The sequence below is a fragment of the Carcharodon carcharias genome, chromosome 18 (assembly GCF_017639515.1).
Source record: "Carcharodon carcharias isolate sCarCar2 chromosome 18, sCarCar2.pri, whole genome shotgun sequence".
Lineage (NCBI taxonomy): Eukaryota > Metazoa > Chordata > Chondrichthyes > Lamniformes > Lamnidae > Carcharodon > Carcharodon carcharias.
Genome location: NC_054484.1, coordinates 9,168,638 through 9,191,260, shown reverse-complemented (window position 1 = coordinate 9,191,260; position 22,623 = coordinate 9,168,638). Strand labels below are relative to the sequence as shown.

The following is a 22,623-nucleotide window of genomic DNA, read 5'->3' as shown; positions in this document are numbered from 1 at the left end:
ATGATGGGCTGAATGGCCTTCTACTATATTTATCATTGTTTAACCTTAACTAGTCACATAATATCCCTGTTTTTGTGGGGTATATCTTGTTAGTAGACTCAGCTGATGTGGGAATTTTGAATTGCTAAGTCCACTAAATTCAAGAAAAGGATAAGATTGTATTCCTATAGCACCTTTCACAACCCCAGGCTGGCCCAAAGTGTTTTGCGGCCAATGAATTACTTTTGAAGCATAGTCCCCCTCGTGTAGTAGGAAACACAGCCAATTGCTGCACAGCAAACTCCCACCAACATCAATGTGAGAATGTCCACATAATCTGTTTCAGTGATGCTGGCTGAGGGGGAATGAGATTGAGCTCTGGCTGCCCTTTTTCGAAATAGTGATGAGATCTTTTATGCCCAGCTGCGAGGGCTGTCTGGGACCTTGGTTTAATAACTCCGCTGAAAGATGGCGCTTTGACAGTGCAGTGTCAGTTTGAACTGTCCTCTCCCTGTCAACCTTTAAAACGATGAATGAAATGCTTTGCAATTTAATTAAAGCTGCCACGGTATACCATCAGTGGGTGCAGCTGGTAAACTGTGCCTACTACAAGTAGAAGGAACCCATCCCTCGGAAAAGTATTCAGCAGAAGAGTGGAGAGAATGGTGAGATTACAAGGGACAAGTTACATCTCCCCCCCACCCCCTCCAATCCCCCCCTACCCACCCCTGCACCCCCCCCCCCACCCCCCCTCCCACCACCACCACCACCACCACCAACCACTCCTAACCCACCTCCCCTACCTTGGCATAACGGATCTGCAAGTTTCCTGCCTCCTGCTGCTTGATCCGTGAATCATGGGTGGAGACCAGGACCCCATCCTTTCTCCAAAGGATGGTGGGTGAGGGGGAGCCGCTGGCCAAGCACCCAAGGACCACAGTGCTGTCCACGGCAACTGTCTGATTGGTGGGGCCCTGACGAATGACAGGGGGGGGCCTGTCCGAAATTACTGCAACAGAAAACAAAACAGAAGCAATTAGAGTTAGAACAAGCGGAAGCAATTTATTTTTAATTTTCATCAACCTTCCAAAGAGCAATGGCAAATGTCTATCGCACTGACAGGCCTCTAATTACAGGGCCACTTCTAACTGGAGTATCCCTGTGGGAGAAAATGTAAACGTATGGCGGAGAATCTCCCCACACTGTAAGCGAACAATGTTCAGCCTCACAGCTGCACATCACCTGGAAGCAATAAAGACAAGCAGACCAGGATTAGTGGCCTGTGGGAACATTCAATAGAGAGGCCTACATCAGGCCAACTAGGATCAGTGAGGCCTAGCATCAGTGAGGCCTAGCCCTTCAGTAGGCAGGTGAGCAGTAAACTCCCAGCAGAAGGTACCAACTTGACTACGGCAACAACAACTAACATCAAACATCCCAGAGTGCTTTTCAGAGCCATAATCACAGCTTTCCCCTGCTTTCATACACTTCCCCTTGCTTATTCATTTTTTACCCCTTAATTTTAAGTTTCTTCCTCAACATTGTCTGATCAGAAGGCCAGGTGATAACCTATCCTGGCGCTGGAGACATCGGCTACTTTTTTATTATTTATTCACGGGATGTGGGCTTCGCTGGCTGGGCCAGTCTTGTTACCCATCCCTAGTTGCCCTTGAGAAGGTGGTGGTGAGCTGCCTTCTTGAACCGCTGCAGTCCATGTGGTGTAGGTACACCCCCAGTGCTGTTAGGGAGGGAGTTCCAGGATTTTGACCCAGCGACAGTGAAGGAACGGCGATATATTTCCAAGTCAGGATGGTGAGTGGCTTGGAGGAGGACTTCCAGGTGGTGGTGTTCCCATCTACCGGCTGCCCTTGTCCTTTTGAATGATAGTGGTCATGGGTTTGGAAGGTGCTGTTGAAGGAGCCTTGGTGAATTCCTATAGTGCATCTTGTAGATGGTACGCACTGCTGCTACTGTGCGTCAGTGGTGGAGGGGGTGAATGTTTGTGGATGTGGTGCCAATCAAGTGGGGCTGCTTTGTCCTGGACGGTGTCCAGCTTCCTGAGTGTTGTGGGAGCTGCACTCATCCAGGCAAGTGGAGAGCATTCCATCACACTCCTGACTTGTGCCTTATAGATGGTGGACAGGATTTGGGGAGTCAGGAGGTGAGTTACTTGCTGCAGGATTCCTAGCCTCTGACCTGCTGTTGTAGCCACAGTATTTATATGGCTAGTCCAGTTCAGTTTCTGGTCAATGGTAACTCCCAGCATGGTGGGGACTTCAGTGATGGTAATGCCATTGAATATCAAGGGTTGATGGTTTGATTCTTTCTTGGTGGAAATGGTCATTTCCTGACCTTGTAATGTGAATGTTACTTGCCACTTTTCAGCCCGAGCCTGGATATAGTCCAGGTTTTACTGCATTTGGACATGGACTGCTTCAGTATCTGAGGAGTCGCGAATGGTGCTGAACATTGTGCAATCATCAGCGAACATCCCCACTTCTGACCTTATGATGGAAGGAAAATCATTGAAGAAGCAGCTGAAGATGGCTAGGCTGAGGTCACCACCCTGAGGAACTCCTGTCGTGATGTCCTGGAGCTGAGATGATTGACCTCCAACAACCACAACCACCTTCCTTTGTGCTGAGTATGACTCCAACCAGCGGAGAGTTTTCCCCCTGATTCCCATTGACTCCAGTTTTGCTAAACTCCTTGATGCCAAACTCGGTCCAATGCGGCCTTGATGTCAAGGGCAGTCACTCTCACCTCACCTCTTGAATTCAGCTATTTTGTCCATGTTTGAACCAAGGCTGTAATGAGGTCAGGAGCTGAGTGGCCCTGGCAGAACCCAAACTGGGCGTCAGTGAGCAGGTTATTGCTAAGCAAGTGCCGCTTGATAGCACTGTTGATGACCCCTTCCATTACTTTCCTGATGATGGAGAGTAGACTGAAGGGGTGGTAACTGGCCGGGTTGGATTTGTCCTGCTTTTCCTGTACTGCTGGGAGATTTTCAGAGTCACCTCTTACTCCGAGCTCCCTTCAATCATTTGTCTCAGCTTTCACCCTTGGGGGCTTTGCTGAAACTGGCTCACCAACAGAAGAATTGGGGGGCGGGGGGTGGGGGGGGCGCAGGGGTGGTGATAAAGGTGTTTTGTTAATAACAGGCCTTCACCTGCTTCCCAACCTACACACTTGAGGAAGCATCTAGGTCAAGAATCTCAAGTGCATCAGCATGAGTCAGGGTGGTGCACAGCAGATGAGGAGGCAGTGTGTCAAACCGGTAATCTTAACATACACTCTCTTCCTAACAAAGAAGGGAGCAGGGCAGTTTTGAGTGGGCCTCATAAAGAGCTGTAGACACATGATGGGCTGAATGGCTTCCATCAATGTGCTGAAATTCTGTGAAGTTCTGGACACTGCACCTCAGGGAGGATATATTGTGCTTGGAGGGAGTGCAGCACAGATTGATCAGCATGACATCAGGGCTTAATGGGTTTAATTATTAGGACAGGTTACACAGATTAATCCTATATTTCCTCCAGCATAAAAGATTAAGAAGTGTTTAAAATGATTAAGGAATTTGATAGGACAGAGAAAGATAAACTATTTCCTCTGCTTGGGGAGTGCAGATCAAGGGAGCAAAGCCAAGGAAGTTAGATGGAGTTAAAATTGAAGTAAGATGGAGTTAAGATGCAGATCAGCCATGATCTTATTGAAGTTGTGTTAATCTCGTATGGAGCCTTGGTTAAACAACATGGAGTGCTGTGAACAGTTCTGCTCTCCATTTATAAAGAAGTATAAAGGTACTAGAGAAGGTGCAAAAATTATGTACAAAAGTCATGACATAACTAAGAGGCTGTACCTATCAGGAAAGTTTGAATTAAGGTTACAGCAGCATAATGGTTATGCTACTGGACTAATCAATCCCATTGATCCAAGAGACATTAGTTTAAATCCCACCAAGGGAATGGGGAATTTAAATTCAAATAATTAAATCTTAAAAATCTTCATGAAACTACTGAATTGATGTAAGAACTCTTCTGGTTCATGAGTGCCCTTTGGGGAAGGTAATCTGCTGTTGTGACCCACCCTGACCTATACTCCAACAGCCCTCTAGCAAGCCACTCAGTTCTCTTCAAGAAGGCAGCTCACTGTCACCTTCTCAAGGGCAATTAGGGATGGGCAACCAATGCTGGCCCAGCCAGCGACGCTCATATCACAGGAGTGAATGGAAAAGGACAGGTTTAGGGTCGAGCAAAGGGGAGGCTGATAGAGTGCAAAGATTTTTGGTAGAGTAAGTGTCAAGAAAATGTTTCTCCTTGTTGGAACAGAGTGTGTATTTGGGAATTTGGTCCAGGCAGGAATTTGGGCAGAGGGGGAAAGAGGTGCTTCCTTTTGCTACTTCTCCTCAGCCTTCAGTAGTTGGTGAGTTTCCTTCCTTTGCCTCCAAGTCAGGTGAGTCCAACTTTCTATTCCTTTATCTGTGTAAATTATTAACTAATTGACTAATTAAATACATGAGGTTGGACAGCATTCACAGGGCTGGCGATGTGCCATGACTGCAACATAAGGGGATGCACTGCAATCCCAGAAAACCATATCTACAGAAAGCGCTTGCAGCTTAGGCAACGTCAGCTCCGAGTTGCTGAGCTGCAAGTCTGAGAGGTGGACATTGAGGGGCGTCAGGGAGTGGGAGAATTGCCTGGGCACTTTGTTCCAGGGTGGCAGTCACACGCGTGAGGTAGGCAGGACTTCAGAATTGGTCAATCTTCAAGGGCAGGAGGCCGTGACTGAGTCAGGCAGGTAAGGGGAGCCAGCGTTGAAGGGCGAAGCCTCAGCAAGAAAGACCCTCACTCAGGAAGTTAAGGATAGTATCAGCTTGAAGGAAGAGGCTTACAATGCTGAAAAAAAAAACAGAGCAAGTCTGAGGACTGAGAGTGTTTTAGAAACCACCAGAGGGTCACCAAAATGTTCATGAAAAGGAAAAAATAGAATATGAGAGTTAACTAGCCAGAAATATAAAAACAGATTGTAAGAGTATTTATAAGTATGTAGTTTTCATCTCTGCAATTCAGGAAGGACATACTTGCATTGGAGGCAGTACAGTGAAGGCTCATTAAATTGGTTCCTGGAATGGGAGAGTTGTTTTATGATGAGGGGCTGAGCAGACTGAGTCAGTACTCTCTGGAGTTTAGAAGAATGAGAGGCGAGCTCATTGAAATCTACCAAATTCTGAAAGGGTTTGATAGGGTAGGTGCCGAGAGATTGTTTCCACTGGTCGGGGAATCTAAAACACGGGGGCACATTCTCAGGATAAGGGGCCGATCATTTAGGACTGAGATGAGGAGAAATTACTTCTCTCAATCTTGGAATTCTCTACCCCAGAGGGTTGTGGATGCTCCATCGTTGAACACATTTAAGGCTGGGATAGCAGATTTTTGGTCTCTCATAGATTAAGGGATATGAGGAGCGGGCAGGAAATTGGAGTTGAAGCCCAAGATCAGCCATGAGCGTATTGAATGAGCAGGCGCAACGCACCGTACGGTCTAATCTTGCTCCTACTTCTTGTGTTCTTGTGGGCAAGCTAGAAGCAATAAATATAAAATAGTCACTAATAAATCCAATAGGGAATCCAGGAGAAATTTCTTTACTCACGACAGTGGGTAGAATGTGGAACTCACTACCACAGGGAATGGTTGAGGTGAATATTATAGATGGATTTAAGGGGAGGCTGGATAAACACACGAGGGAGAAAGGAATCGAAGGATATGTTGATTGTGGGATGAAGAGGGATGGCAGGAGGCGCGTGTGGAGCATGAACACCAGCATGAACCAGTCGGGACGAATGGCCTGTTTCAGTTTTGGAAATACCTTATAATACTTGAATGGCAGAACAGGCTCAAGGGGCTGAATAGTCTGCTCCTTCCTATTCCTATGGTGCTATACCTGCACTAAAACCACTGGCGTCCTCCCAGAATGAAAGGTGATTGTCTTCCCATTACAATAGTTCAGCATCCGCCTGAACAGACCAAAATCCATTCTGAGGGTGGCAGCTAAAGCAATGGAGCAATCCCTCAGAAGCAAGGGTCTTGAACCCACAACCTTTAGATTCAAAGGCAACAAGAACTTGCATTTATAAAGCACCTTTCCCACTTTTACAGCCAACGAAAGACTTTATTGTTATAATGTAAGGAAACACAACAGCCGTTTGCACACATGTAGCTCCCACAAACATAATGCTGCAACCAGATTAGCACAGGTTTTTTTTAGCACTGCTGTTTGAGGAATAAATATTAGCCCAGGTTAACTCCCCTGCTCTTTAGTGCCGCAGGATCTTTAAACAGATTGGCTTTTACCTAGAATTAATAGCATGAAACAGGCCATTCGGCCCAACTGGACTATGCTGGTATTTATGCTCCACATGAACTTCTTCCCATCTTTCCTGCACCTCACGCTATTTGCATATTCTTCCAATCCCTACCCAAATTTCACTGGGCTCTGGGATCAAGGAGGAAATCGATTTGAGATACAGCCTGGCCACAATCTGACAGAAAGGCAGAACAGGTCAAAAGGCTGAGTGGCCTTTCTCTTCCTACATGGTCAATCTCTGCCCTGTAAGCTGTGGGAGTTTGCTGTTGACAGTGTATTCAGTCACCAATTCTGGGACCTAATCGTTCCTTAACCTAAAGTCTGCGTATAAAACCTTGGCAGTTTACCATCAGTCACTTCCAGGAAGACCTTGATGATGACACTTCCGGCCACATTGAGTGCCTGACAGCTGTAATAACCAACATCAGACCTCTGGACGTTGGTGATGGTGAGGTCTCCGACCTGCGAAACCGAGAATCTGCTGGAAGGTTCCGGTGGCTGGTAGGAGAAAAGCAGATTCTGAAACAAAAAAGAAACACAAGGAAGAGAGTTACACCAGTGAAGGGGGTAAGAGTGAGGGAACCAGGAGCATCTTGCCAACCAGCTCGTCAAGACAAAGTGGATTTATTCCATCTCAATCCTGGAAATTCCAGCTGGAATTTTCTGTACTCTTCACAATTATCTGATTCTGATGAAGGCAAAGTTCTTCTGGGTGTTTTCTGATAATGACCCCTATCTACGTGTGCACCTAGACAGTGAACGTCAAAAGACTATGGCCTGAGTTTTACCTTTGGTGGGCGCACGTGATTCGCGGGACCGGGAGCAGTTGGGAAGCGGACCCTCGACCGCAATTGGCTCTCGACTGCGATTTCAGTCTCGCTGGCCAATTAACGGCGGGGGCCAGCGTGAAACACGCACTGAAAATCCCAGCGCTGCCGGGGTGGGGGTGGGAAGAGGGCGGGCGGCGATATCACCGCGGGGCGCGGGTGAGCTGAGAGAAAGCTGCCTCAGGGAGCTGCGGATGCGAAAAAGCCGAAATTAAGGCTTAAAGAGCTGCAAACAAAAAAAAAATGTCCACGCGTCGCATTCAATCACCTGAAAAAGTAGCTGATAAAAACGCTGTCCACAGATATTTATTTTTATTTTACTTCATAACGGAAATCTCATCCCGGCCCTTGGATGAGGTTCGATGAAAAATGCAAGGGCCTCCTGGCCGATTGGCCTGTCCGCCAACCGTAAGGTTTGGACGGGCAACGAAAAATAGGTCAATTGCGCCGTTAATGGGTTTAATTGCCCCCTTAATTGTCACTGGGCGCGATTCCGCCTGTTGCTCGTGTCCACCGAGCGAAATATCGTGCGAGTGCGCGATGACATCAGGATGCTCGCCTGACACCTCCTCACCCGATTTTACGCCTGATTGGGTCAGGCGTGCGCTCGCCTGTGGGAGGTAAAATTCAGCCCTATCAATTCAACCATGAGGCTCACTTGCCAGACACGGTCCCGTTCTCACATGATGTATGCGCATACGTGCATAGTTCACATAAATGCACTCACACTAAGGTGTACCCTTATACATGCGATCGCACACGCACACACACACACACACACGCATGCACACACGCATGCACACACACACACGCTCACACACACACACGCACACACACACTGACATTCACATAAAGGTACACATACACAGACACAGACACACACACGCATGCACACACACACTCACACACACACATACACACGCGCACACACACACACACACACACACACACACACGCACACACACACACACGCACGCACACACGCATGCAGACACACACACGCTCACACACACACACACACGCACACACACACACACTCACACAAACACACGCGCACACACCCACACATGCACACACACACACATCCACACACGCACACACACACACACACACACCCACGCACACACACACACACACACACACACTCACACACACACACACACACACACACACACACACACACACGCTCACAAGCACACACAACACCTACTAAAAGTGAACACCGACATGTTGACACAAATACGCTCACAGACATAAGGGAGAACACGCATCACAAACGCACACCCATACCAACACACGTATGCAGTTGCTCGTCCGCGTAAGCACATGCAGGCATCCCAACACATGGCCTTACATGCTTGGGACCACTGGAAACCTCAGTCTGACCTGTCATGTGTAGCTCCCCCACCATCTAGGAAATTGTAACTGAACAATGTTACCCAGAGTCACGGAACAAATGCTCTGGGGTCATGGGTTCAAATCCTACCATGGCAGCTGGTGGAATTTAATTATATGGGATTGAAAACTAGTCCCTGTAATGATGATCATGAGGCTTCCAGACTGTTGTAAAAGCCCATCTTGTTCATTAATGTCCTTTAGGGAATCTGCTGTCCTTACCTGGTCTGACCTCCACGTGACTCCAGACCCACAGCAATGTGGTTGGCTCTTCACTGCCCTCTGAAATGGCCGAAGGTGGCACTCAATTCGTGGGCAATTAGGGATGGGCAATAAATGCTGGCCCTGCCAGTGATGCCCACATCCCAGTGATGATATATTTTTTAAAATCCCAATTGAAATCAGCAAATTCAGCTCCAACAGGGAATGGAATCTGTGGCCCTTAGGTCGGCCTCAGTTCCTGATAGCACAATGCATCTTCTCAGCGAGTTGTTAATGGAGAGGATTTACTTACTAAGGGTTTCTGTCGGCAATAAGGAGCCACCCGGACGTTAGATGATGTGTGCCCGTTCTCAACGCCCTTCACTTCATTGCAAATCAGGGCAGGCCCATCAACAAGTTACGAGAAAAGGAGTCAACGTCATACATACCGTCCTTCCCTCTCCTCCTCCAGCTCTCCCCACACCACCCCCACCCCCACCCCCACCACCCCCACCCCCACCTCCACCACCCCCACACCCATCACCCCCACCCCCACCTCCACCACCCCCACACCCACCTCCCCCACCCCCGCCCCAACTGCCCCCACACCCATCACCCCCACCTCCACCCCCACCCCCACCCCCACCACCCCCACCCCCACCTCCACCACCCCCACACCCATCACCCCCACCTCCACCACCTCCACCCCCACCCCCACCTCCCCCCACCCCCGCCCCCACTGCCCCCACACCCATCACCCCCACCTCCACCACCTCCACCTCCACCCCCACCCCCACCTCCCCCACCCCCGCCCCAACTGCCCCCACACCCATCACCCCCCACCTCCACCCCCACCCCCACTCCCACCGGCCCCACACCCATCACCCCCACCTCCACCACCCCCACCACCCCCACCAAAACCCCCACCCCCACCATCCCCATCCCCATCCCCACCCCCACCACACCCACCCCCACCACCCCCAGCCCCACACCCCCCCCCCCCCCCCCCCCCCCCCCCCACCCCCCACCCCCCCCCCCCCCCCCCCCCCCCCCCCCCCCCCCCCCACCCCCCCCCCCCCCCCCCCCACCCCCCCCCCCACCCCCCCCCCCCCCCACCCCCCCCCCCCCCCCCCCCCCCCCCCCCCCCCCCCCCCCCCCCCCCCCCCCCCCCCCCCCCCCCCCCAACCCCCCCCCCCCCCCCCCCCCCCCCCCCCCCCCCACCCCCCCCCACCCCCCCCCCCCCACCCCCCCCCCCCCCCCCCCCCCCCCCCCCCCCCCCCCCCCCCCCCCCCCCCCCCCCCCCCCCCCCACCCCCCCCCCCCCCCCCCCCCCCCCCCCACCCCCCCCCCCCCCCCCACCCCCCCCCCCCCCCCCCCCCCCCCCCCCCACCCCCCCCCCCCCCCCCCCCCCCCCCCCCCCCACCCCCACCCATCACCCCCACCCCCACCTCCACCACCCCCACACCCACCTCCCCCACCCCCGCCCCCACTGCCCCCACACCCATCACCCCCACCTCCACCCCCACCCCCACCCCCACCACCCCCACCCCCACACCCATCACCCCCACCTCCACCACCTCCACCCCCACCCCCACCTCCCCCACCCCCGCCCCCACTGCCCCCACACCCATCACCCCCACCTCCACCCCCACCCCCCACTCCCACCGGCCCCACACCCATCACCCCCACCTCCACCACCTCCACCTCCACCCCCACCCCCACCTCCCCCACCCCCGCCCCAACTGCCCCCACACCCATCACCCCCACCTCCACCCCCACCCCCACTCCCACCGGCCCCACACCCATCACCCCCACCTCCACCACCCCCACCACCCCCACCAAAACCCCCACCCCCACCATCCCCATCCCCATCCCCACCCCCACCACACCCACCCCCACCACCCCCAGCCCCACACCCCCACCACCCCCACCCCCATCCCCACCCCCACCACACCCACCACCACCACCCCCACCACCACACCGCCACCACCCCCACCACCCCCACCCCCAGCACCACCACCACCACCCCCACCCACAGCAACCCCACCCCCACACCCATCACCCCCACCACCCCCACCACCACCACCCCCACCACCCCCACACCCATCACCCCCAGCCCCACACCCCCACCACCCCCACCACCACACCGCCACCACCCCCACCCCCATCCCCACCCCCACCCCCACCACCCCCACCACCCCCACCACCACACCGCCACCACCCCCAGCACCCCCACCCCCAGCACCACCACCACCACCCCCACCCACAGCAACCCCACCCCCACACCCATCACCCCCACCACCCCCACCACCACCACCCCCACACCCATCACCCCCACCCCCACCACCCTCAGCACCACCACCCCCACCCCCACCACCCCCACCCCCACACCACCACCACCCCCACACCCCCACCCCCACCCCCACCACCACACCCACACCCCCACACCCCCACCCCCACCTCCACCACCCCCACCACCCCCACCAAAACCCCCACCCCCACCACCCTCATCCCCATCCCCACCCCCACCACACCCACCCCCACCACCCCCACCCACAGCACCCCCACCCCCACACCGCCACCACCCCCACCACCCCCACCCCCACCACCCCCACACCCATCACCCCCACCTCCACCACCCCCACACCCATCACCCCCACCTCCACCACCCCCCACCACCCCCAACCCCACCACCCCCACACCCATCACCCCCACCACCCCCACCCCCAGCACCACCACCACCACCCCCACCCACAGCACCCCCACCCCCACACCGCCACCACCCCCACCACCCCCACCCCCACCACCCCCACACCCATCACCCCCACCTCCACCACCCCACCACCACCCCCACCACCCCCACTCCCACCCCCACCACCCCCACCACCACCCCCACCACCCCCACACCCATCACCCCCACCCCCACCTCCACCACCCCCACCACCACCCCTACCACCCCCACCCACAGCACCCCCACCCCCACACCACCACCACCCCCACACTCCCACCCCCACCACCCCCCACACCCCCACACCCCCATCCCCACCTCCACCACCCCCACCACCACCCCCACCACCCCCACCCCCAGCACCACCACCCCCACACCGCCACCACCCCCACACCCCCACCCCCACCACCCCCACCACCACCACCACCCCCACCTCCACCCCCACGCCCCTCCCCCCGCCATGCATCGCCGGATAGTTCCAGGTACAATTAACACCCACCCACCCAAAGTCATGAACACCCCTCCCCAGCGCCAGGAAGCCTCCATTGTGCACCCACCTGGCTGCCCTCCCTCTGCCAGAAAATGGCGGGCTGGGGGTTCCCAGTTGCCTCGCAGGTGAAGGTGACCGTCCGGCCGACTGCCACCATCTGGTCCCGGGGTTTCACCGCAAACTGCGGCGGAGCTGATGAGGGCGGGAAGGGAGAAACAAACAGAACGGTTACCACAGGCTCCGCCAAAGGTTACAACATAAAAATCACAAGACCATTCAACCCATCGTGGCTGTGCCACCCCCTTTGGACGGTTCATAGGACCTTACTGTACTGAAGGAGGACCTTCGGCCCCTCCAGCTGGTGCCAGCTCTTCAGAAGATCTACCCAATGAATCCCGCTCCCCCCGCTCTTTCCTCTTAGCTCTGAAAAATTACCTGCTTCAAGTATTTATCCAATTCCCTTTTTGATAGTTCCTATTGAACTTGCTTCCACTGCCCTTTCAGGCAGCGCATTTCCAGATCACAGCAACCCACTCTGTTAAAAAAATTTCTCCTCATTTACTGAGATACCCTTGCTGGTTTGTCTACACGTGACATCATCCAGAAACAACGCAGATAATTCCACTGCTTCTTTCCTTAAATTTAATTTACATGGGGTCCCGAACTCCAACGTTTAGATATCCAATTTTACTTTTAAAAAGTTAATTCCCCAATGAAGAAAACCTCAGAGAATCTTAAGTACTTGAAAAAAAGGAGATATAGCTGCACAGTAATCCTGTGGGTTCCACAGAGGTGGTCTCAACAATGTGAGCGCTGCAGGATATTAACTAAGCCAGAAGCAGACAAGAGTTTATTGTAAGACTGTCACTAGGTCAGGCACAGCCCCAGTATTGTGTCCAATTCTTGGGCACATGAAGGATTAGGGTAAGGTATTAATCAGGGATGATTATTATGAAGGGATGAGGGGCTTCAATGGTGTGGAGAGGCTGGAAAACCTGAGGCCGATGGAAAGCCAAAGAAGAGATTTGGTAGAGGCGTTTAAAGTCATGCAAGATTTATATGGAGTAAAGGACGAGAAACTGGGTGGAATTTTACAGCCCCCGTCACAGCGGGCGGGGGGTGGGGGTGGGGAGCCAGAATATGCAGCAAGTCCATTGACCTCGGCAGGACCAGCAGTGATTGGCAAAAGAATCAGAGATGACATGAGCAAAACATTTTCACATGGGTGTTTGGGATCTGGAATAGTGGATGCAGATTCACTCTAATCCTTCAGTAATGCGTAAATACTTGAAGGAGGAAAAAATATGGGGAAAGAAGGGAGTGGGACTAAGTCGATTGTTCTTTGAAAGAGCTGGCGTAGACTCAGTGGGCTGAATGGCCTCCTTCTGTGATTTATTATTCAATAATTCTATCAGGGGAAACACACACACACACATACACACACACACACACACACACACAAAGGTTACGGGGAGAAGGCAGGAGAATGGGGTTGAGAAACTTATCAGCCTTGATTAAATGGCGGAGCAGACTTGATGGGCTGAAAGGCCTAATTTCTGCTTCTATGTCTTATGGCGCTCACACACATTCAATCTCACACACACATGCATGCATATGCAAACACACAAACAAACACGCAATTACACACACACACACTCAATCTCATACACACACGCACACTCATATGCACACACATTGACACACAGCACAAATGCAGTCAGATACACACACACGCACACACACACACACACACACACACACACACACACACACACACACACACACACACACACACACACACACACACACACACACACACACAGTTCCATGTCCTGACTTCCAGCCTTTAGTCCTGGAGGAAATTACTGTTTATAAACTGTTTGGACTCTGGACGTCCCTTCAGTATTTCACCCAGACCAGCAGAACTCAGGTAGGAGTTAGAATGTTCCAAACCTGAGCAGCAAAATCAATGGTTTTTCTGCATCTGCCATGTATGTAGAATCATACTGTACAGAAAGAGACTATTTGGCCCATTGTCCCTGTGCTGGCTCTTTGACAGAGCTATCCAATCATCCCCAGCTTTCTCCATCCTCCTGTAAATTTTTCCCCTTCTTGTTTATTGTCCAATTCCCTTTTGAAAGTTCCAGTTGAATCTGCATCCAGTGCCCTTTTGGGCAGCGCATTCCAGATCACAACAACTAACTGCAGAAAAATGTGTTTCTTCATGTTCTGTTGCCAATTGCCATAAAAGTTTATTCATGAACTCTTTAGGTGCAGGAATTAGGTCCCATGTTACGTTGGGACTGTGTTGAGTTTGGCAAAGTTGATGACAGGACTCACAACAAAACCCTACAGTCACCAGACTGGAATTAAACCAGGTTAATTTGTAATTCCTACTTCAACTCATATTCAAAAGGGGCTGAAAGCTGTCTTCCTGCTCTTATACTTGTTAGGTCCTTTGTTCCAATGTTCCTTACTGGTGGTGTGAACTATTCTGTAAATACCGTTAGCTGCCATCATCTTCCACACCTCAGTTTTCAGTGTGTTTGTGTGTGTGTGTGTGTATATGTGTAATACGTATGTGTGTTTGCAAATGTATGTGTGCGCATGCATGTGTGTACACGTATGTGTGTGTGTGTGTGTCATGAAGCTATTAATATATATAATATTTTGGAAAATATTTTTCTTTTAAAATAGAGGTTTAGCCTGTGGGTGTGTCTTAATTGGATTAAAGCCAGCTAGTCTGGGTGCTTTGATGTGTACTAGTTTTGATATGTATGAGAAATAGTGCATTTGCATTTTTTGAGTAGAGTAGGGTGAAAATGGACACCCATCCCGCAGATACCAAGCATTTTTAGTATTACTAATAAAATCGGTTCTATGAAAGGGGTTTCATTGGTAAAAGGGAAGCTCAAAGAGACTGGTGAGACAATGAGAGTTTACATTCAATGGGTAGTGGTAGGTATAACAAGTCAACCGTTCTGGGTGTGCAGAGCAGAGGCAACATGAGATGAAAAGGCAGCTGTAAGCCTCCAACTGGCACCACAGGAACCAAAGTGAAAAGAACCTCATTTTGAATTTGTACGGTGAAAATGCTTTGCCTGGTGTTTGGTTCATTCTTTGGATTGCTGTTGCCTTAATGGAGATTAGTTTGGGAATTTGTTAAAAGTTATGATAGTAGTAATTTGTAGTCATGTGTATATATATTTTAACTTGTGTAAATTAATAAAATGTTTCATTTAGTTTAATGTAAACCTCGAGAACTGATGGTCTGATTCCTGAATTTAGAGTTGCAGCTCAAACATGACACTTAAAATTATTGGTTATGACAGTTGTTTAAAGTTTCCCTCTGGGATTTTTAAATAACTGTTTTACCAGCTGCATCGGTCATAACAGCGTGCGTGCATGGGTGTGTGTGTAAATGTCTGTGTGTGTATGTGTATATATGCAATGCGTATTTGTGTTTGCAAATGTATGTGTGCACGCATACGTGTGTGTATATGTGTGCCTGTCATTTTACCCCAGGAAGGGAGCACAGGAGAGACAAGCTCTGACCCATTCCTCACCCAACATCCCGACAGTAGTAGGCACCAGCTGTGGCTGTGAGTCAGGAAGCTGTGGGTTAAAAAACCCACTCCAGAAACTTGAGCACAAAAATCCAGGCTGGCACTCCCCAGTGCAATAATGGGGGAGTGCTGCACTGTCAGAGGCACCATATCCCTTATCAAGACTTTAAACTGAGGCTCTCTCTGGCGGATGCAAAAGATCCCCATTGGCAATATTTCAAAGAAAGGCAGGAAACTTTTCCCCTAGTGCCCTGGACCAATATTTAGCTCTCAACCATCATCACTAACAAATCGATCATCTGATCATTTATCTCGTTGCTATTTGTGGGAGCTTGCTGTGCGCAAACTGATTGCTGCACTTCTCACATCAGTGACTACACTTCAAAAGTATTTTACTGGCTGTAAAACTCATTGAGATGCCATGAAAGGTGCTACATAAATGCAAGTTTTTGCTTTCTTTTCATGTTAGGGACCAGGCCAGTTAAGCATCTATCCCTCTCAAGAAACATTTGAGTTCCTTCCCTGTAGATTGGGCAGTCGCCAACCTCACGCCTACTCAGCACTGCAAAGTCTTGTTGAACAACTTCAATTACCTCATTCCATGTTGAAACCTGTGGAGAAATTTGTTTTTTTTTCTCTCTCTCTCTCAGTGATGTAAGACATATTTTTACCTTATCACTCTGAACAACATTACTCATACTCCCCTCTCAGTTTTTTTTTAAGAAAAAATAACAACACTTCCTGTTGGTTCCCGCATGTTGCCAGGGACAACAGAACCAAGTAAGCGGGTTGGTTGGTTGGTTGGTTGGTTGATGAAGGATGGAAGGTTTGGATGAGTGTGACACGGTGACTGGGGTTCCCGGTCAGCATGAAGTGCAGAGAATGGCAGATGAGATTTCAACTTACCAACTGACCCAACTAGAACAAAACAGAACAGGTAAAAATGAATAAATGAAACAACAGGATGAATCACAACAGTATCAACAACAATGCAAAAAGATAAGAGCTGTGCCACTTTATGCAAACTTTTACACGTGATGTACATCTCGCATTCTCCACCCGGGCTGGCATTGCCCATTTGCCTTTGCCAAGGTGGTGGTGGGCTTTATTTCTGAATGAGTTGGACACAACACTGTATCTCTTCATGGGGGGGCCATTAAGAGTCCACCATGTTGCTGTGGGACTGGAGTTCTGGAGTCACATATAGGCTGAGAAAGAGTCAGACTGGCAGATTTTCATTCCCCCCCCGCCCCACCCTGCCTAAAGGGACAATAGTGAAGCAGTTGTTTTTTTTTTAACTACCTGGCTGCTTTGTGGTCACTGTTACTGATTTAAATTAAAGCTGCAAAGATCTCAAACGTAGGATTTGACCTCACACTCAATCCCTCACTTAATAGTAATTGGACAGTTGACCAAAGCCATCAATTCCCATTGTCAGCTTCTGTGCAGCCTGAACAAGAGTTATCTAATGGTCTACATTCCACTCTAGACAACATACTTCAGGAAGGGTATATATAACCCTGGGTGGGGGTGGGGGAATGGAGGTGCAGTGCAGATTCACCAGAACGATACCTGTATAACAGGTTTGATAAATATTCATTCCCTTGAGTACGGAAGACTAAGGGGCAATCTGATTGGAGTGTTTAAGATGAGTAAAGGGTTTGATAGGGAAAGGGGGAGAAATTATTTCCTCTGTTGGGGTGGAGCCCAGAATTAATCGGGGTTGGGGAGGTGTTGTGGGGGGGGGGGCAGCTTCGTAAAATTAGAGACAGGTTGTTTGGGGGGTGATGTTAGGAAGCACTTTTTCACACAAAGGGGGGTGGAAATCCGGAACTCTCTCCCCAACAATGCTGTTGAGGCTGGGGGGTCAACTGAACATTTTAAAACTGAGATTGATAGATCTTCTACTTCTCTTTAGCTCTGAAGAAGAGTCACACGGACTCGAAATGTTAACTGTGTTTCTCTATCCACAGATGCTGTCAGAATTTTTCTAGCATTTTCTGTTTTTATTTCAGGTTTCCAGCATCCACTGTATTTTGCTTTTATCTTATTGATAGATCATTGTTTAGGTGAGGGTATTAAGGGTTATGGAACCAAGGGGTGTGAATAGACTTGGGATACAGATCAGCCACGATGATTGAATGGTGGGGCAGAACCGGTTCAAGGGGCTGAATGGCCTCTCCCCCGTTTGATGTTCCTTTTTACGCAAACATCCTACTCAGGTTCAGATAGGAAGGAAAACCAAGTAGGGTGGCTTGTTCCTGATCTGTAATCCTAGCGAGACTCCAGGGTGAGGGGTGCGAGAACCAGTAGGGGAGAGAGGGAGAGACAGTATAAAACACAACTGGAACTTGCAATCGTTCCTGAAAAAGGTTTGCTGACTGATTTATTTTACACCGAGCATTCCCTTTTTCCCACTTCGAAAGCTCAGCTAGCTTGTGCTCCACTGAGTCACATTCCGTTTAGTTTAGTGTGGAGTTGGAAAACTATTTGCGGATCTTGAGCCAATTTTGTTTCTGCGTCCTGGACACGGGAGCTGAGCAGTGTAAGGTTGCAGACAGGACTGAGATGCCTGGCCCTCAATGGAGTTGAGACAGTCAAGGGTTTACAGGCAACGCGTGCTTTCACAGGCTGGAGCTCGGCCATGTATAATTAGGCAAGCAAGAAGCGGCACGAGCAGATCAAACAAAAAAAAAATCAAAAGGGTAACTTTAATGGTTGTGAGACAGAGGTGCCCTTTCTTTCACTGGCCACGCACTGTTTGTAGCACTTAGAATAACGAGCCCTCAATCCCTTTTGATCGATGTCTTTTCGGGCCAGCTACAACATGCCCTGCAAAGCTACAGTTGATACAAGCATCTCTCTGAGGTTGCAGCAATCTGATAAACATGCAGCTCATTTCAGTAACCTGGTTTGAAGGCTTGCAATCTCATTGTCACTGAAGAATAGACATAAATTGGCTGCATCCATCAGGCCTAATGATTGCAGTTTGATGAATTTAACAGTGCTTCTCTTTCTGTGGAGCTGTACGTAGGTGCATGTTGTGCCTGTGTCTTTATTTGTGTGCTCTGTGTTTGTGTATCTGCATCCTCATGTGCAAAAGCTGGGTAGGTATCGTTTGTCTGCCTTTGCGTATGTGTGTTTTACTGCTGTACGTTTTGCATTTGCGTGCGTGTGTGTGTTTTGTGTTTGCACACGTTTTGATTTAGAATGCGCGCTTGATATTTGCGTGTATGTTTTGTTCCAAGACGGTTCCATCTTGGATGCCAGGAATAAGTTGACCTCCTTCTGCCGTATCCCAGGGGTTTTGCCCCCAACCACAACCCAGGGAAGTTGACACCCACCTGCAGTCCTCCCAGCAACCACCCTGACTAAGATCGGGGACAATCACAGCTCCATAACACACGCATAGCGGAGCCTTTAGTCTCTGGGACAAAGGAGGGGCTCAACGATGATTATTAAAAAATGAATGGTGGGGGAAAAAAAGGCACCTCATGCAGTGGATCAACAATTGTCATGAACAACACAATGTGTAGCTATACTTCACCAACTCTGAGCAGCTTAATAGAGCAAACTGAGACTGACTCTGGCTGTGGTTTGAAAGAGGCAGATGGGCTAAAATGGGTTAAGCAGCCATCCATCATTAGAAATTTTTCACGCAGAAAGTAATGTATTGGGATGTAGTATGTTAGTGAAATGAGACGTGACATGGTGAGTGTTTGGGAGGAATGGGTGAAAGGGTGAACGGTCGCCAAGTTCTGCTTCTCTACCCAGTTCCCAAGTGTCTCCATAACTGGGGTCTTTCTCATCTCCTGTCTGGGTCTGTTGTAAACTAACCAATGGAGCCTGATCGCTGTGATTAACCGGCAACTCCATTATCGCTGAAAACAGAGCCATGTTGCTGAAGCTCTTCGTCTTGCACTCATCAGGACAAATGCAAGAATGCCAAATTTCAAATGATCACAACAATTTATACTACAGAAGAAAAGGGTGCTGATTGGTGGAAAATCGACTCTGATTGGCTGAGGCGTTGCTGTGGAGAAAGCCATGGGGAATTCTGAGCTCCCCATGCTCCCAGGCAATTCAAAAAAGGCACAGGCTTGAACATATTCCTTTTGTTTGCAGAGAACGGGTCCCTGCGTATGAATGTCTGTCGCTTCCGGCAAGAGCAAATGAGCCACATTATGAGTTGACTGATTATCCTAAATTGGTTGTTCGTGTAGCTGTTAGCTATTTTCCATTATCATTGTATCATGTAACTGCCAGGAGGGTAGAAGGTAAACTAAATGGAACCTGGTCTTTTATCGTTGAATGATGCTCTAATGACTCCCTCTTGTCCTCCTCCAAAAGCAGGACTTTTAACTGGGAACTGATGAGAGCCACAGTAACCACCCCCTGCCCCCACCCCACACCGCCACCCCCCCCAACCCCCCACCCCCAATATACTCCAATCAACCTGGCTAATTCAGCAAGAGTCTCCAAATTCTGCTTCTTTACCCAGGAGAGGCAACCAGCTGCCTTGAGAGGAGAGCTGAAGGTGAATTTAAAATGTGTCCAAATTCTCAAACTGCCCGTCACACTCTCTGGATCATGAGCGCAGGCATCTGGATGACAGGTCCAGTAACATAATCACAGCACCACTCTTCCCAGTATTTGTGGAGAAGCCTGTGACCTCTCAATCGAGGCACATTTGTTCTCAGTGAGGCAACACACGGTCTACGAAACTGTGAACGTAACACCGCAGAAGGTGTGGTGACGGTAAATGGTGAATATTTTCATGTCAGCTCCCAGGAATGGAATGAATTGTTTATGTGTTTGTACCTCAATCCCTATCGGCTTTGATCTTAAATCCTTGAGTATTCTTAAGGGTCAAAGTTATCAGTCAGTCAAACTTTGTTATGTCTCATTTCCTTTGAGAGGAATAGAGGAAGCTATAAATAAACACACAAATAAATCTCGGGAACAGCAAGGGAATAGAACAGTTTTACCTAATGTTACAACTTTTTTTCAGGCTGAGAGGAAAGCCTAAATTCAAAATCAAATGGCTTGGGATGCAGGCCTGGGCCTAGTTTAACAGCAGCAGCAGTTCTCTGGGCCAGAAGCTCTGGAATTCCCTCCCTAAACTTCTCCAATTCTCTCTCTCTCTCTCTCTCTCCTCCTTTAAGGCACTTATCAAACCTATCTGGTCACCAGTCTTGGTATGGCTCAGTGGCAAGTTTTGCTTGTAAAGCGTTCCTGTGAAGCACATTGGGATGTTTTATTGTGTTAGAGTTGCTATATAAATGAAAGATGTTGTTGTTCTTGGATGTGGGCAATGGTGGCCAGACCAGCATGTATTCCCCATACCTAGTTGCGCTGAGGTGGTGGTGGTGAGCCTTCTCCTTAAAGCCTGTGGAGAGATTGTTTCACAACTACAATTCTTTGGCATCAACTCCCAAACCCAGAGCCTCCAGCAATCTAGAAGGAAAAGGGTGTTGATGGGGTGAGGGGGGGTGGGGGGGGGGTGCAGCCTGGGAGTATTGGTGGCGGGGGGGAAGGTGTTGGTGGTGGAAGTGGGGGAGGTGGTGTTCGTGGTGGGGGGGAGGTATTGGTGGCGGGGGAGGTGTTGGTGGTGGAGGGGAGGTGTTGGTGTTGGGGGGGGAGGTGTTGGTGTCGGGGGGAGAGGTGTTGGTGTTGGGGGGAGATGTTGATGGTGGGGGAAGAGGTGTTGGTGTGGGGGGAGGTGTTGGTGTGGGGGGAGGTGTTGGTGGTGGGGGGGAGATGTTGATGGTGGGGGAGGAGGTGTTGGTGTGGGGGGCGGTGTTGGTGTGGTGGGAGGTGTTGGTGTGGGGGGGAGGTGTTGGTGTGGGAGGAGGTGTTGGTGTTGGGGGGAGGTGTTGGTGTGGGGGGGAGGTGTTGGTGTGGGGGGAGGTGTTGGTGTGGGGGGGAGATGTTGATGGTGTGGGAGGAGGTGTTGGTGTGGGGGGAGGTGTTGGTGTGGGGGGGAGATGTTGATGGTGTGGGAAGAGGTGTTGGTGTGGGGGGAGGTATTGGTGTGGGAGGAGGTGTTGGTGTGGGGGGAAGGTGTTGGTGTGGGGGGAGGTGTTGGTGTGGTGGGGAGGTATTGGTGTGGGGGAGGTATTGGTGGTGGGGGGAAGGTGTTGGTGTGGGGGGAGGTGTTGGTGTGGGGGGAGGTGGTGGTGTGAGGGGGGAGGTGTTGGTGTGGGGGGAGGTGTTGGTGTGGAGGTAGGTGTTGGTGGTGTAGGGGGGAGGTGTTGGTGTGGGGGGAGGTGTTGGTGTGGTGGGGAGGTATTGGTGTGGGGGGAGGTGTTGGTGTGGGAGGAGGTGTTGGTGTGGGGGGAGGAGGTGTTGGTGTGGGGGGGAGATGTTGATGGTGTGGGAGGAGGTGTTGGTGTGGGGGGAGGTGTTGGTGTTGGGGGGAGATGTTGATGGTGTGGGGGGAGGTGTTGGTGTGGGGGGAGGTGTTGGTGTAGGGGGAGGTGTTGGTGTAGGGGGAGGTGTTGGTGTGGGGGGAGGTATTGGTGTGGGGGGGAGGTATTGGTGTGGGGGGAAGTGTTGGTGTGGGGGGAGGTATTGGTGGTGAGGGGAAGGTGTTGGTGTGGGGGGAGGTGTTGGTGTGGGGGGAGGTGTTGGTGGTGTGGGGGGGGAGGTGTTGGTGTGGGGGGAGGTGTTGGTGGTGTGGGGGGGAGAGGTGTTGGTGTGGGGGGAGGTGTTGGTGTGGGGGGAGGTGTTGGTGTGGGGGGAGGTGTTGGTGTGGGGGGGAGGTGTTGGTGTGGGGGGAGGTGTTGGTGTGGGGGGGAGATGTTGATGGTGTGGGAGGAGGTGTTGGTGTGGGGGGAGGTGTTGGTGTGGGGGGGAGATGTTGATGGTGTGGGAGGAGGTGTTGGTGTGGGGGGAGGTATTGGTGTGGGAGGAGGTGTTGGTGTGGGGGGAAGGTGTTGGTGTGGGGGGAGGTGTTGGTGTGGTGGTGAGGTATTGGTGTGGGGGGAGGTATTGGTGGTGGGGGGAAGGTGTTGGTGTGGGGGGAGGTGTTGGTGTGGGGGGAGGTGTTGGTGGTGTGATGGGGGAGGTG

At 51.2% G+C, this 22,623-nt stretch overlaps 1 protein-coding gene across 4 annotated transcripts in view; it reads right to left on the bottom strand.

Moving 5' to 3' along the window:
* Window positions 1-22,623, bottom strand: part of robo1 (roundabout, axon guidance receptor, homolog 1 (Drosophila)) — a 439,384-nt gene that overhangs the window by 121,365 nt on the left and 295,396 nt on the right. For 2 of the 4 annotated variants that reach the window (XM_041211417.1, XM_041211420.1), the window contains exons 7-10: window positions 16,458-16,469; window positions 12,053-12,177; window positions 6,693-6,864; window positions 783-988 (exon numbers count right to left, since the gene is read on the bottom strand). In XM_041211417.1, the coding sequence (XP_041067351.1) occupies window positions 783-988; window positions 6,693-6,864; window positions 12,053-12,177; window positions 16,458-16,469 (515 nt within the window). The remainder of the gene's footprint in view (window positions 1-782; window positions 989-6,692; window positions 6,865-12,052; window positions 12,178-16,457; window positions 16,470-22,623) is intronic. The other 2 variants (XM_041211419.1, XM_041211421.1) reach the window with 1 other exon arrangement.